Below are 16980 nucleotides of genomic sequence, written 5' to 3'. Positions count from 1 at the left end.
CACACAACATTCTCACAGGCAAGTTAAAGGAGTACAGGCTGGATAAATGGACTGTAAGGTGGATAGAAAACTGGCTGAAGCACTGGGCTCAAAGTGTAGTAGTCAATGGCTCAATGTCTAGTTGACAGCCAGTATCAAGTGGAGTGCTCTAGGGGTTGGTCCTGGGGCCAGTTCTGATCAATGTCTTTATCAATGACCTGGAAGATGGCATAGAGTGCACCCTAAGCAAGTTTGCATGTGATACCAAGCTGTGGGGAGGGCTAAGATTCAGAGTGACCTAGACAAATTGGAGGATTGGGTCAAAAGAAATCACATGAGGTTCAACAAGGACAATTGCAAAGTCCTGCACTTAGGATGGAACAATCCCATGCACCGATACAGGCTGGGGGCTGACTGGCTGCACAGGGGCTCTGCAGAAAAGGACCTGGGGGTTACAGTAGACAATAAACTGCATATGAGCCAACAGTGTGCCCTTGTTGCAAGGAAGGCTAACAGCATACTGGACTACATTGATAGGAGTGTTTCCAGCAGGTCAAGAGAAGTGATTATTCTGCTCTATTCAGCACTGGTGAGGCCACATCTGGAGTACTATATTCAGTTTTGGGCCCCCCCACTACAGAAAGGATGTGGACAAATTGGAGAGAGTCCAACTGAAGGCAACAAAATGGTTTGGGGGCTGGGACACATGACTTATGAGGGGAGGCTGAGGGAACTGGGCTCATTTAGTTTGAAGAAGAGAAGACTGAGAGGGGATTTAATAGCAGCCTTCAACTACCTGAAGCAGGGTTTGAAAGAAGATGGAGCTAGACTGTTCTCAGTGGTGGCAGATGACAGAACAAGGAGCAATGGTCTCAAGTTGCATCAAGGGAAGTGTAGGTTAAATATTAGGGGGGGGAAAAAATCTTACTGGAAGGTTAATAAAGCACTGGAACAGGTTTCCAGAGAGGTGGTGTGTCACGTGACAGGGTCCTTAAGGATGGCCGTAATCTCTAAGGACCCTCAACCGTGTCAGTTTGGCCCACTGGGCACCCTCAGTTCTCTCCTGCCACGTCTTTGCTGGAAATATGAAAATAGGGAGGCTGCCTTTAAGTCCTCTTGGACACAGTTTGATGGACTCTCTGACCCCGTGGGTTCCTGGACCCCTTGTGGGTCCCGTTTTACAATGGGCGTTCCAGGGCACCCTAGCCTTATGGGCTGTATGTATGGCTCTAACTGTCCCTTTACCACACCCCAAGCCTCACAGATGGTACTGGCATTGTCATGCCCAGGCTTCATTATAATTCAGCCCCTTGTCCTCACTGGGCTCTCCACAGCCCATGTCTCTGTGCCCCTCGGTGCTGGGCTCTGTGCCCTGCAAAGTGCTGTGCCCTCTCTGACGCTGGGGTCTATGCACTCCAGATGCTGCGCCCTCTCTGGTGCCAGGGTCCCCACGCCACAGGAGGCCCAATGAGGCCTCCCCTTTCCCCAAATAGCCTCACCCAAACCACCTGTCTTATAAAATGGCAAACAAAACATAAGCTCCTGGGCTATAACATAACACAAGCTACATAAGGTGTGTTCAGCCCCTCTACATTACCCGGAGCAGAACTTAGTCAGGCCTCTTCCCTTCACATGCTTCAGGAGGGCTCCTTCTCCCTTGGCCACCAGCAGAGAACTGCCTCCTAGTCCCCATCCTGGGGTTTATATGGGCCCAGGGCCCTGCCCCTTCTGGCCAGCTGACCAGGTGCTGGTGCAGGCTAATTTCCTCATTAGCTAGTTGCCATGACAACCTGCACCTGGGATCCTGTCTGGCTCTTTGGGCTGTTCCCAGGCAGTTTCTGCTCTTTTAGGAGCAGGCACCTAAGTGCCCTGCGACGTGGTGGAATCTCCACCCTTGGAAGTTTTTAAGACCCGGCTAGACAGAACTTTGGATGGGATGATCTAGTTGGGGATGGTCCTGCTTTGAGCAGGGGGTTGGACTAGATGATCTCCTGAGGTCTCTTCAACCCTAATTTTCTATGGTTCTATGATTCTAAATACAAAAAAGGCAAATACTTATGAATACACAACCTTTTTGTACAAGGTTTGGTAATATTATTATAATGTTTCTGGCTTATTGTGTATTATTTACAGGTTTAGGTTTATTTTTCTTTCTGGAGCTACTTCATACTACAGATCTCATATATCTGAACATTTTGTGTATACAAATATTTCAAATACATAAGTAGGGGACAGAGTCCCAGAGTCAGAAAAGCACAGGTCTACCCAGTTGAACAAATCATTTCTGGCTTCCTTAAAATAATAGCAAGCAGAAATGGGAGTTTTAGAAATAATTATATATATGATGTTACAAATGTGCAAGCAATCAAATAAGAGAAAAATAATAAAGAAAAAAAAGAACAATGTGAATCTAAATTACCTAAAACAGTTACCAAAGCTGTCTTATTTGGATGTTCTGTGGAAGAACAGGTGTAATGTCCACTATCACTTCTTCCCACCGATGAAGCAAATGCATACTGTATCCGAGTCATAGATGAGTCTTCCTGGTATTTTTTTTCCTCAAAGGAAGATCCCTAATTTTTAATAAAAATGTGCAGCTTTAATATAATTTGATACTTCCAATTATTAACTGTGTGAAAATAATTCTCTCTTATTACCTGCTTTAATGCTTTGTTTGCAAGACTCCAGTTAATTTTGAATTTATAGCTACTATAAACCGCTTTACATCTTATCAATAATGGTTCACCAACTTTAAGAAGGAGTTCAGGTACAGGTCTTTCAAGTGCTTCATTTAGATCTACAAAATGAAAGCATACCCAGTGAACGAGTGAAATCACTCTCCCCATATAAAACATAGTTTAGACTGTGTTCTCCTGCATCACTCTATTTTCACTTTAAGCAGCCATTAATTTGTAGTCCATTACTGTATTGGTATTAAGATTATTTTTCCAGGCTTAGAATTAACCCTGGAATGATTAAAAAGGTCTCATATTTTAAAAGATCGAGTCAAATTTTGTACTGAGTTACAATCCCACCCCTGCCCCCCATAAAACTGCACCCGTACAAGAGGTAATTCAGCAGAGGCATAGCAAGGCAGATCTGTGCCGGGGGAGCAGCTGCATATGGGACAACATGAGTTACTGGTGGCAGAAGCAAGATCAGCTGCTGTTGTGCAGTGGCAATTTTTGGGTCCCCCTCAAGGACGGTGACCAGGGCATTCCTCCCCTTCTGCAGTTACTCTACGGCAATTCAGCCCAGAATATAAAGTCAATTACAGAAAAAAATAATAATAATAATAATTAATAAATTATGTAACATGTATTTTGTCATAAGTCCATGCTAAAGCTTTGTGTGATTATGTTATTTATAAAGTGTAAAGTAACACAAGACAATTCTTTATTAACAGGCTACAAACAACCTTTAGAATTTAAGAGTTAAATATCTGAGTTGGAAGTAACACAGCATTATAGTTTTACCCAGTCATGTGCCATTGATTTAAGTATTGAAAAACACATTGCCAAACCTTACTTAGGTAAACCATACAATTAACTTCAATGAAAATCAATCTTAGAGTTGGGTTACCTATTGTATACAGGTTAGTGCATTCTCTGCCCAGCACATTGGTTGCACAGCACCATATATATGTTTGAAATAATGTATTTGCCCATAATCCATGTTGTACTTTCTTCATTCCATACATGTCCCCTTTTTTCTTACTTTGTTCATGATATTTATTGGTACAACTGTAATTACAAATCAAAGTGTTTACTGAATCATTGGGTTACTTTCAAGCAGATAGGCAAGCCATGAGGCAATATTAGCAATACTAGGAAAACTAGGACATTATGTAGTAAAATAAAAGGAACTAGGCAATGTGGAGATCAGAAGACAAACAAAAAGGTGCAGGAGAGCTAGGGAAGGTGTGAGGTAAAAAGAATGTGCTTGTATTACCTGAGGGCATCTATTCTCTTTATTCCAAAAGAGGTAAAGCATTCATCACTTTACAGTGAAACCCTTGATACAGTGAAGTCAATGGCAAAGTCTGTAAGGCCAGCGTTTCACCCTACATCTCAGCTTGTCTCAATGAGAACTCAGCCCAAAACCTACAACCATGAGCCTGTACTGTCTGTGACACAAGGTGCAGGTGTGTTGGAGACTAATAAACCCATAGATGATCCAGACACCAGAAGAAAAGAGATGAGTACACTGTAATGACTACCTGCCTCCTTTATGAAAATAGACTGTTGATTTCTGTTACCCATGACCTTATGTTTCTTTAAATGTATTCACATTGCTATTAGGATATCTTACATATGTAGCAGTATGAGAGGGTAAATTGGGTATACAGTATTTCTCAATCACAACCACTTCCAAGAGAATAAAAGAAATGGAAAATAGCTGGTTAGAAATATATTAAACTCATTAGTTATATCAAGTGAAAATACCAAGCTAAAACATTTAAAACAAATTACCCTAAAGTTTCCCTAAGGATATAAAGGTCAACCTTCCTAAGAATAATACATTCCAGCACATAGGAAAGTGTGAGTTCAGGCAACATAGTCCTCAATTTGTGCATGTATGTATAGGTTTTTAAGCACACTGAATTTATCCAATTTAGGGAAGCATCCATGTGTTTCCGTTTAAAAATCTGACCACACAGTTCTACACAGTTCAGTCATACCAAAAATAAATACGCTACTCTGGACAAAGACTCTCTTCTTAGGAAGATGTCTATCCTTAAGTCTTAACATTCAGCAAAAAAGGTAGGATTACATATACCATACCTATTATCAGGTGTTTTGCAAAATAACCACTCCAAAACTGGTTGAGGGTACCCTTCAGATATGCAGTTTATAGTGTTTGATTTTTCACTCTTTCTAAAATATGGTGTCCTTGGTTTTCCTAAAAAAAAAAAGATTTAAACAAAAATGCTGAAATATTTTTTAAAACATCATTAGCATCCTTTGCAATGAACAAGACATTACAAATACTTGTGAAATTAGATGCAAATATGCTTTATGAGTAAGTTATAGATTTATAAAGATTTAGGTCTGTTTCTTTAAATAAACTTGGCAGGTGTCTTACAGAAAGACTCCAACACTGATTTAAATCAATTTATTTAACAGTGATACTAGAAAAATGCCTGAAAGTTTTATTTCAGTTTGTTTGATTATATTAAATGTGGGCAAAGCGATGTAAGAAATAAGAAGGCAAAAATCTCCTCTCAGGTGCCCATATTTTAACTCCTAATGAGAGTAGTGATTTCAGTTAAAGTGAAATGTGAAGGTACTGATGAACAAAATTGAGTCCTTGAATATTTGATCCTTGCCATAATTCATATTTAGATTTAGCCACAATGGAAAAAATTTTTCTTTAGTTCATAATTAACGTCACTTTGCTGTAATTTTTTTCAAGTGGGTTTAGTGTTTGTGGAAAGTAAAATTGTGTCAAGCTCTGGAGACAGATGTCCTCTGTTTATGCAGATTTCTTCATCTTGACCTGGTGCTTATGCCACCTCTCTGATTGCAAGGAGCTACCTCCAGATGCCAGAGGATAATCTGGGGACTGATTTCCAGGTGTTAGGTTTGTACAGCTCCTGCTCAATTCAGTGAGAGCTTGGCCCTCTTAAAAGTAGGTCTTGTGTCATTTTCATCTTTGAACAACTTACAGATATGGCAAGCAGGATAGCTTCTTTTAGATATACAGTAGAAAAAGCAACAGAATATAATGATTTCCACTCATTAAAGACCCCAACTATTATAAACATATAACTGAGAGGTGAAAAGTTCCATAAACCACTGGCAATCCCCTAAACCAAATCTGTTTCACAATTGGGACTATGCTTGTAATTTTTTCTTCTTTTTTTTTTCTTTTTTTTTTTCACACCAGGACTGACAGTATTTTTACTTCAGACTAAAAGCATTTATTTTTTAAAGTCATCTGCAGTGAAATTCTGTTAAGACACTTGACATTTTTTCCTGATTCATATATTATTGTAAAGGTGACCTGCAAAAAGGAAAAAAATGAGATTTGCTTGCTTCTGTCTTCAGAGTTTATAATGTAAGTCAGTTTTTTCATTGTTTCTACTTGTTTTTAACATAAGAACTCCAGGTCCTGTCTAGCCTGAAAGATACTCTGAAGACTGGAGAACATGAAAAATGAGGACATCATGTTCACAAGAGTGAAAAGACTGAAACCTTAACAACAGGAGGAAAAAGATTTTCAGTGAGACTGTTTAAAACTGTTTTGTTCCAAATGTTTTAAGGACTAAAGAAAAGGTTGGACAAAAGCAATCTTTGCTAAAGATTCAATGCACCTTCCCCTTCAATTAAGCGGGGAGAGCTAGCAATACACATCTTCTGAACCATTCAAAAGTCCTCTAACAAAACCAAGGAAGACCAAAGTTCATAGAATCACGGAATCATTAAGAAGTATGGCTGGAAGGGATCTCCAGAGATTATCTAGTCTAACCCCCTGCCTGAGGCAGGATCATCCCTATATAAACATAAGACTACCATCAACCCTGACACAACATAGACCTAATACCTTAACCTGCCGGAAAAGCAGGGGAACCATGGCAGCCAATGTCTTGCTTCTATAAAATGTCAATATGTTCTCAAAATATCCCAGATAGAGGGCCATGCCCCCTGTTACAGAGGAAGGTAAAAACCCCCACAGTGCATACTAATCTGACCATGGGGTAAAATTCCTTCCTGACCTCAAATATGGTGTTTGGTCAGATCTTGAGTGGAGGGACAAGACCCTCTATCTAGGAACTTCCAGTTTTGGTCCCAGCGGGAGCACTGGCACCACCCAATGTCTGTGGGAAGACTTAAAAATACCCTGACACATGTAGAAGAAAAGGGGTGGGGTGGGGGCAACCAGAAAAGCCCAAACACATGAGAAATACACATGGTAGAACATAGGCATACCTATGCTTCGATCAACCCTGACTAGTGGCTGTCCAAGCTCTTCTTGAAAACCTCCAGTGATGGAGAGTCCACAACTTCCCTAGACAGTGCCAGGACACTAAACAGTATTCCATTGCCTCCCTGTTCTAACAGTAAAGAAGTTTTTCTGGATAGCCAATCTAAACTTTGCTGCAGCTTCAAGGCATTGGTCTGAGTCCTTCTCTCTGCAGTAAGAGATAAAAGGTGTTCTCCCTCCTCTTTATGGCAGCCCTTCAGATATTTGAAGACTGTTATCATGTCCCCTCTTAAGCACCTTTTCCTCAAGCTGAACATGCCTAGCTCCTTCAGTGTCTCCTTATATGACTTGCCTTCCAAGCCCTTGATCATCTTTGTTGCCTATCTATGGACCCTCTCTAACTTTTCCTTGTCCTCTTTAAAAGGTGGAGCCCAGAACTGTACACAGTACTCCAGATAAGGTCTAACCAGTTCCAAGTAGAGAGGCAGTATTACCTCCCATGTCTTGCACTTATTGCTTCCATTGATGCATCCCAAAACTGCATTCACATTTTGTGCAGCTGCATCACACTGTAGACACATACTGAGTCTGCGGTCTACCAAGACACCCCAGTCCTTTTCAATAGCGCTACCAACATGGCATGTGTCACTGTGAAAGAACGGGGGATACTTACCTGGGGCATCCCCCCTGGCTGTGAGCTCAAGACCAACATGAATAAAGTCTCCACGCTACAGCAGGAGCTGCAGGCATGCACCAGATCTGCTTTAAAACCTCACCAGGTGAAGCAGATTTGTGGATCGCAGTGGCTGGGGCTGAACAGAGGGCTGAAGGGAGAGGAACAACTGGAAGCCGGTGGGCAGATCGAAGGATGGCTGCATCCCGCCTGAGACTGAAGCACCAGGAGTGAGAAAGAGATTGGTAGGCTCAAAGGCTCGGAGGAATCCCCATCCAAGGGAGGGAGAGAGCAGGAGAAGAGAGTGGGCCCTCTTTCCCCAGCTCAATTTTTTTTTTTGTTTGAGTGTTAATTAATCACTGCCACTCTCCAATCAAGCCAAATACGGCAGCAATCAAGGTGGAAGAACAAGAGGTGCGGGTGTTTCTTTGGACCCAGCCCAGCTCCCTCTTTTTCTTTCCTTGTGGGATGTTAATTTGCTCCCCTCCGGCAGTCAACTGGCCCGGACGTGGCAGGGGTCGACTAGGAAGAGGGAGAAAGAGGCAGATGCTCCCTCCCAAAGTTTGCCTTGCACTGATTAACTGCCTCCAACTAGTGATCAAGCCAGGCATGGCAGCAATTTAAGTGAAGAGGAGACCCGATCCACCCCTAACAGGGAAGGCTCAGCTGTCTGAGGGAAGACTGACTCAATAGAAGAAGTTGTCTGGACCCTGACAAACCTGGAAAGGGACCCAGAGGGTCCAATAAATTTTCTTTCCAGTTTCTCAGTTCATTTGCCGTTTGGGTTTTTTTTGTTTTTCTTTGTTCACCGGCATGGAGATCTAAGCATGAACCAGAAACTGGTGGTGAATGGGGCAGTGATGTCAGCACCTCCCTCTCCCCCTTCCTTTATATCTGCAAAAACCATCAAAAAAAAAAAAGTTGTGGCAGGCGGGAAAATAGGAGGGAAAGAGAGGGAGAGCCACCCCGAGCCGGCTGGGAGAGGGCACGAAGCGTGGGAGAAAGCCAGCAAACATCTGTTGGGGGGGTGAAGGCACACACCTCTCCCCAGTGGTGACCCGACAGTCACTCATGTTGTATTTGCGTTTTTGATTATTTCTCCGAAGGTGTAGCACCTTGAATTTGTCCTCACTGAACTTCATCCTGTTAGTTACAGCCCAGCTTTCCAATATGTCAAGAGCCCTCTGAATTGCACTCCTGTCCTCCAACACATTTGTAGTCTTGGTTTTGTGTCTCCTGCAGACTTGCTCAAGACGCTTTCTATGCTAGCATCCAAATTGCTAATAAATATGTGGAACAGCATTGGGCCCAGGATAAACTCCTGTGGGACTCCACTTGAAACCTCCTTCCATTCTGACATGGACCCATTAATAATTACCCATTGCTTGTGGCTATTGAGCCAGTTATTGATCCACCTTATAGTAATTTTATCCAGCCCAAATTTCTCCAATTTGTTTATGAGAAGGTCATGCAGGACCTTGTAAAAAACTTTGTTGAAATCCAGATATACTATAGCCTCAGCATTCCCTTCATCCACCAGAGTAGTTAGTTTGTCAAAGACAGAGATCAAGTTGGTGGTTTGGGTTTCTTTACATGATTTGTTTTTCGCAAATCTATGCTGGCTGCTTGTGATCAGCCTTTCCTCCTCCAGATGCTTACAGATGGCCTTTCTTAGGCTATGCTTCAGTAACTTCACAGGTATTGGGGTGAGGGTCACTGGTCTATAGCTCCCCAGGTCCTCCTTCTTGCCTTTTTTAAAGAGGCCTTTTTTCAGTCCTGTAGAACCTGACCTGTCTCCCATGACCCCAGGAAGATCATTGCCAAGGGCTCCAAGATTTCCTCTTCCAGTTCCTTCAGGGATGAAGCTTATCTGGCCTGCTGGCTTGCAGTTCATTCAAACCCAACAAAAGCTCTCTGACCATTTCTTTTGTTATCTCTTCACTCAGCTTGCTCCCTTCCTTATCCAGTCCTTATTAGGTGCCTGGCTGCAGCTTAATTTTTTGTGAAAAAACAAGGCAAAGGAACAGTTGAGTAGTACCTCCTTCTTTGCATCTCCAGGTAGGTGTTCCCTCCTGGCTTGTTAACAGGGGACCCACAGCTTCCTTGGCCCTTCATTTCTGGCCAACATACTTAAGGACAAGTCGAAGAGGTTCTACAATCTCCTTTGTCAGGTTCAGCTCATTCTTTATGTTCACCTTCCTGATTTTGTCCCTGCAGATTCTTGCTATTTCCTAGTTCACATCCTTGGTGGCCTGCCCATTCTTTCATTGCCTGTATGCTTTCCTTTTACATTTTGAGGTATTTTAGAAGCTCCTTGTGCAGCCCCATTGGTCTCTTGCCATTCTTCTTATGCTTCCATCATGTCAGGACAGTTTTTTGTTGGGCTTCCAATACTGTGCCCCTTAGAAGCTCTTAGCCCTCCTGGGCACCTTCATCCTTCAATCTGTCCTCCCATGACACTATGCCTATTAGCATCTTGAGTCAGATGAAATCAACCTTTTTAAAAGCTAGTGTCCTAATTTTGCTGACCTCATGCTTTCCTTGTCTCAGGGTCTGGAATTCCATCATATCATAGATTTCATAGACATTAGGGCTGGAAGGGACCTCCGAAGATCATCGAGTCCAGCCCCCTGCCCAAAGGGCAGGAAGTCAGCTGGGGTCATAGGATCCCAGCAAGATAAGCATCCAGTTTGCTCTTAAAGGTGTTCAGTGTAGGCGCTTGAACCACCTCCGGTGGCAGGCTGTTCCAGACCTTGGGGGCTCGGACAATAAAGAAATTCTTCCTTATGTCCAGCCTGAAACAGTCTTGTAGTAGTTTATGACCGTTCGACCTAGTCGTCATCCCTTGGGGCGCTCTGGTGAACAAACGTTCCCCCAGATACTGGTGGTCACCCCTGATAAACTTATAGGTGGCCATCAGATCACCCCTGAGCCTGCGCTTTTCCAGGCTAAAGAGCCCCAGGGCTCTCAGCCTGTCATCGTAGGGTCTGCTTCCCTGACCTCTGATCATGCGTGTGGCTCTTCTCTGGACTCTCTCAAGCTTCTCCACATCCTTTTTGAATTGTGGAGCCCAAAACTGGATGCAGTACTCCAGCTGCAGCCTCACCAAGGCCGAGTACAAGGGGAGAATGACATCCCAGGATTTGCTTGAGAAGCATCTATGGATGCAAGCCAGCATTTTGGTCGCTTTACTAGCCGCAGCATCACACTGCAGGCTCATGTTCATCTTGTGGTCAATGATGACCCCCAAGTCTCTTTCTTCCATAGTGCTAGCCAGCATAGCACTGCCGAGCCTATAAGGATGCTGTGGGTTTTCCTTCCCAAGGTGGAGAACCTTACATTTATCGGCGTTGAACACCATCAGATTCTCATCCGCCCACTTGCTGAGCCTGTCCAGGTCAGCCTGGATCATGATTGCTTCCTTCTGAGTTACCATCACCTTCACATCCTCCATCAATTCTTCCCTGTTGATCAGGAGAAGATCCAAGAGAGATGATCCCCTAGATGTATTCTTCACCTTCTGGAAGAGAACGTGGTCCTCCACACAAGTTGGGTACCAGCTTGACATTTTATATTTGACTACATTGTTCTTTCAGAAAATGTCTGGAAAACTACAGTCTCCCATCAGTACCATCCCATAGCTTTTAGATAGATTTGCCACCTGCTTGAAAAGTGCCTCATCCAGCTCCTCTTCCTGATTTAAGTAGCCTATAATAAATCCCCACCATTATATCAGTGCTACTTCTTTCACTTTTCATCTTCACCCAAATGAATTCTGCTTTGCTGTCTTCTTCCTCTTGAAGCAGGGAATGAGTATATGTGTTTTTGGCATACAAAGCAACACCATCACCTTTTCTCCTACCCCTGTCCTTCTGAAACAAAGTGTAAACCTCCATGTTGACATTCCAGTCGTAAGAGCTGTCCCACCAGGTGTTGGTGATACCAATCAGGTCATAACTGACATTACTGACATTTCTAACAAAAACAACAACAACAACAACAAATCTTAAAACCTAAAACAACCCCTTTCCACAGGCCGCATTTCTTATAGACAAGGATGGCAATGCTGCTTACTATCAAGGATTTAACTGGAATGCCCTGTTACTCCAAACTTTTCCAGAGGATTTGGGATAAAATTTTCCATGCCAAGGTTTGCCTCAGAATATTTTTTTTCCATCTAAGCAAAAACTGGGTCAGCTTTTTCTGAGAATGAAGTTTGGGAAAAATATGTTAAAAGATGTCAACATCCTTTCCTCTGAAATTCTGTACTGCCCACATGTCTCAAAGTAGGAACTTAAAAGTTGGCAGTAGGGGGCCATTTGTGTCAGAGGCATATATTGCTGTTCCTATAATATTCTGCCCATGGTCAGGTTACATAGATTTGAAAAATCCCAGTTCATACACACTCATTAGGGACTCCTTGGGTTTTAGTTGTTCAAGTTCAAGAGGGCAGTGTCACTGAATGCACCTCACCCCCTCCCAGCACATATTGCTGACTGAGCTGCTCCTGGTGTATACCAGCCCAGACTCCTGGAACAAAGCTGGACTCTCTCTGTAATGGCTGATTCCAGCTGCTCTGGACTGAGATGGGCTTAGACAGCAGAACTGACAGCAGAGAGCATTTTGCCTATTCTCCCAGTGATTCACCTGCTGGCAACCAGGCATCTTGAAAGAAGAAGCCTTTTGATTCAAATAAAAAGTGGACAACCTGGGGGAGGGGAAAGAATGGAGTAAGACAAGATATCTGGTCAGATGGTGATGGGGGTTAGCCTTTTCACAGATAGCCATTAATCTTGTGTTCCTCATTTCCTGGGTGCCCAACATGATGCCATGACCTCCTATTGTATAAGCCCCTGCACATTTAAAAATGCTACGGCGAGGGGGGGACTTTATCTAAACCTTGTTGAGTGAAGTTTAGATAAAGTGTCCCATAGCCATTTTTAAACACACAGTTACTTAATACACATGAAGGTGAAGCATTTTAATTAGACTGGCTCTCTGGGGACCACTCTAATTAAAATATCAACCTGCCCACCCCTGAGCATGTGTATAGGCAGCCTTTATGCTTAAATTCACCCATGTAAAATGGAGATAGCAGCTCCTTCCTCCCATGCATGGAGATGCTGTAAAGATAATTAATATTTACAAAACAAACACTCATATACTATAGCAATAAGCACCATGGAAAAAAGCCATGATGACATTAACAGTCCTATCCTTTGAGTTGAGTGTGAAGAGTGTGTAGGAAGTAAGGGTCAGGGTGGAGGGGGGGAATATTGAACAACAAGTCTAATACTGAAGAGTTGCTCATTCTATGAGCATTTTCTGTCCTGAGGCTGGGGTCAAAATAGAAAGTGATCATGAGACATACAGTCTTGTATTAGAGGCTGTCACTCTGGTAGGTGCCAGCTTTTGAGTATTTGGATTTGTAACCTTCCAAATATTCTTTTAATCTAGGTGTGTGTCTGTGTGTGTGTGTGATGTAATGAAGAAGGGGAAATGAGAAGAAAGTGCTGCCTAAAAAAATCTTTTGCATTTCATGTTTAGCAATACTCAGGCCACATCTAGACCACAAACTTAGTGTGCTTGACAGCGGAAAACACAAACACGCCATGACTCTGCCTGCATTATCACTCCCTCCCCCTGATGGAATGGGGTGTAATCAGTCTGCACAACACTAGATGTGGGGTAATTATATGTAGGCTTGGTCACTGTCACTATCACTGTCACTGAGCAGTGCTAATTGGCCTACCCTCACTTCAGTCTTATGTGGACACAACCAAACTGGTCAGTGGGAGATCCTCTACATAGAGACATACTGAGGGGGCTACTACATAGCAGCTAGTGATAAGCTGAAGAAGCTTGCAGTGTGGACATGGCCTGAGTGGTTCAGAACAATGTAAGCATGTGAGGTATGCATACTCGGAATGAGTGACAGGGAGAAAATAGTGCATAATCCAAGAACTGAAAGTGAGGGAGGAGAGATGGCAGGGAAGAGAGAAATCTCATGGAGAACAGAATAGAGAGAAACATAGTTTGGAGAGAAATACCATATATGTTTTATAGTTGGTAGGGTCAGAAGGGACCTGGGCAGATCACCAAGTCCGACCCCCTGCCATGGGCAGGAAAGAATGCTGGGGTCAAATGACCCTGGCTAGGTGATTATCTAACCTCCTTTTAAAGACCCCCAGGGTAGGAGTGAGCACCACTTCCCTTGGAAGTTGGTTCCAGATCCTAGCCACCCTGCCTGTGAAGTAGTGCCTACTTCACAATGTTAGTTTCAACTCTCCCTTTGAAACTGTTGGTAGACCAGTTCCTTGGATTTGACACATACTTACTTCTTATGAGGACTGTTAATATTATTGAATAATTATTGTTTTCACTTATAACTGACAGTGTGTATTTTCCAGCTTCTGTTTCTTTTATTTTAGGAATGGCCAGAGAAACAACATATCTGTAAAGCAGAAAAGAAAGCTTTCATTATAGAACATTCTGGTTGCAACCTAGAGGATGTTGTGCTGAAGAGACAACTACCCTCGGCATCATGCTTAAGGCAATGGAAGCAGAATTTTGCAATAGTGGGACAAGGTACTTACGCTGCACATTTCATCTCCAAAGTGCTCTAATAGGCAATGGCCCTGATTCATCATATTCAGGACAGAACTTAACCAGTTGTTTCCAGTAGGACTTATAGCACATATTCTAAGTTAAACATGCATTTAAGTGCTGTCCTTACATAGGGAAGAACTTGGACCCAATCTGCATAGGGCCCCTAGGTTTTATCCTAAGAGATAATCTGGGCTTCTGATTCAACTGCAAGAAGAAAAGGAATGAAAATATCAACTTGTGGCTAGAACATAAAGGCTGCAAAGAGACATCTTTGTGTTGCCATAAAAATATTTATGGCCTCACAAAGCAAAAGCAAACAGATGTTCATGCCCTTTGTCAGGCCATAAATAGCCACCTTTGTGGCCATGACAAAAAGTAGTATAAATTTGTGCTGCTATTTTGTGGTGTGTGTCTACTTAAGGCAGAAGAATGTGGGCAGTCTGCAGTTGCCCATGCTCTCTAGCTGCTCTGGGCAGGCACTTCTAGGGCTTCAGGGCCCTTTCCTGCATGACCTGGGAATTCTCCTGCAGAGGTTTCCCCATTTGTAGAAGTGCACCCCCCATTTGTAGAAGTGCACACCAGAATCAGGGTGTGCCTTGGGAAAAGGGGAAACCTGGACAAGTGTTTGTGGGGCTTCAAGGGCCTAATCCAGATTTCCTGGGTGTGCCTCTGCCAGCAAGAGAAATCCAGGGTTCCCTCATTTGCAGACCATGCCCTGTTATCACATAGGATAGGGCACCTGCCAGGATACATGCCAACATAGCTGATCCAAATTTAGGAGAATGTGCATTTGGTTTTGTTGTAAAGTACTATCAGGTCAGAAATCTTTGCTTTCTCAGTACATAATTTACCAACAGTAATAATCAGCCTACAGTCCACTGATACTACTCAGTATAGATAGCAACACTTAAGATAATGAATAATGTAAAAATAAATAATTAATAACCGAACTCACATGGATAATATTCCATTTGCCTCCTCTAATGAAAATATCCCAAAATGTTTTGATTAAGTTTATTCTTTTACTTACTTCTTTCCTGGGTCCAATGTAGGTTTGCAGTCAGTTTTGTTCTCTTTAAAGAGCCAAAAGCATGAAAAGATCTCTGAAATATTCATTATTACTTTTAATTCAATGTCTTCAAACACATCAGCTTCCACAATTTTAGCCATTCTATAGACTTCCTCTGTGCCTTGAGAGCTCAAATAACACCCAAGATCTTCCAAAATGTTATCCAACTGCATTGCAAAAAAACAGATCTGTGTGTCTTACAATGGTGAATGGGGTTTCCATATTTAAACAATTAAAAGATGAAATTCTCCTATAAAAATACCTTAATGAATTTTAAAAGCCCCCAAAACCTCCTGGATACAAGAAATCATGGACTAAACATAGACATTAGATTTATGACACATTATAACCTGCCTGACATCTGACTCCCCAGGTCTCTCTCCACTATTTAACTGCTACATTCATCCCCCTTCTCCCTGCCAACCCAGCCTGTCTCTCACCCACTGACTCCTCCATTTACATCTTCACTGACTACCTATCTTACATGCATACCAGCCCAGCCTCTGGCTTCTTTACTATTAATTCCATCCAGGAAGAGTGCACACCAACTGCAGAGACTTTTTTAGCCTGATGAAGAGTTTTTATACCTGAAAGCTTGCTAAAAAAATTTTTCCAACTATTTAAGTTGGTCTAATAAAAGATATCATATTCACCCAAAGAATCTTGTCTGCTTATGTCCTGAGACCAACACGGCTACAACCTACACCCCTGTACCAGTATTTATAGCACTTAAACATATATGGTAACAAACACCAAAAGTAACTTTAATATTTCCATTCATTCAGTAGTGGGATTGGCATATTCTTGTAGCCATGCTGGTCTAGGAAATATGTCAGAAACAAGATACTTTGTTGATCTATTTTAGTTGGAAGAATTGTTAAACAAGCTGTCAGACACACAAGAAGAATACTCTGTGCCTGAAAGTTTGTCTAACAACTATCTCAATTATACAGTGGCTTCAATAACAGATATCACCAAAACAACCTTACCTCTCCATCCAGTATATTTAATTGTACTTGGTCAGCAACTACAGTGACATTTATTAAAACTAGCTGGTTTTCCTTTAAGGACTGATATTGGAACACAAGTTCAGTCAAGACTGTAACACCTTCTTCCAGCAAAAAGGACCAAGTTTAATTCCCACTCTCACTCAAGGTTTCATTTACATCAGTTAATTCCAAGAAAGCACTAAAAGAATTGCAGCTCCATCCTTTTCCTCCAAACCTCTACTGCAAACCCAGGACCATGAAATATTTTCGCACTGGGCTAAAATGTTAGCCCAATGCTAACATTCATAATAATGAATGTTATAATGGTATAGAATTAAAATCCTATTCAGCTCTTTCCATTGTACCCCAGATAACAGACTTGGCAGGCCATTACCCTTCTTATCTCAACTTTCCTCACTTATATATATTGCCACAGGAGACTTTCAGATGGAAAAATGAATTTTCTCCATCAAATCTTAAAACCACTGGGGGCAATTTAGGACTTTCAGCTCAGTCCAAGAAAGGGGAAGCATGTAACTCCTCCATCCTAGGAACAGCCTCAAAATCCTGTTTGCCTGGAGGCCAGGAGGGTAAGTAACTCCCTGCGGCACACTGAAGGCTTTATTTAATTTCTCCCACCTTCCCCTATCCCCCAAACACACACTTTGTGTTCGGCAAGTTACTCTTGAAAGGAAGTGAGATGAGAATGACTAAGATGAAGATGAGGGCGCAGA

The 16980-nt window shown here is 42.4% G+C and overlaps 1 protein-coding gene across 1 annotated transcript in view; it reads right to left on the bottom strand.

Annotated features, from left to right (window-relative positions):
- FLT3 (fms related receptor tyrosine kinase 3) overlaps window positions 1-16980 on the bottom strand; it is a 97455-nt gene that overhangs the window by 53336 nt on the left and 27139 nt on the right. The window contains exons 3-8 of the mRNA XM_006270481.4: window positions 15219-15424; window positions 13918-14033; window positions 4764-4881; window positions 3562-3722; window positions 2637-2776; window positions 2399-2552 (exon numbers count right to left, since the gene is read on the bottom strand). Of these exons, the coding sequence (XP_006270543.2) occupies window positions 2399-2552; window positions 2637-2776; window positions 3562-3722; window positions 4764-4881; window positions 13918-14033; window positions 15219-15424 (895 nt within the window). The remainder of the gene's footprint in view (window positions 1-2398; window positions 2553-2636; window positions 2777-3561; window positions 3723-4763; window positions 4882-13917; window positions 14034-15218; window positions 15425-16980) is intronic.

The sequence above is a fragment of the Alligator mississippiensis genome, chromosome 1 (genome assembly GCF_030867095.1).
Source record: "Alligator mississippiensis isolate rAllMis1 chromosome 1, rAllMis1, whole genome shotgun sequence".
Lineage (NCBI taxonomy): Eukaryota > Metazoa > Chordata > Crocodylia > Alligatoridae > Alligator > Alligator mississippiensis.
The sequence above is the reverse complement of the archived record's forward strand: the minus strand, read 5'-3'. Positions and strand labels throughout refer to the sequence as shown.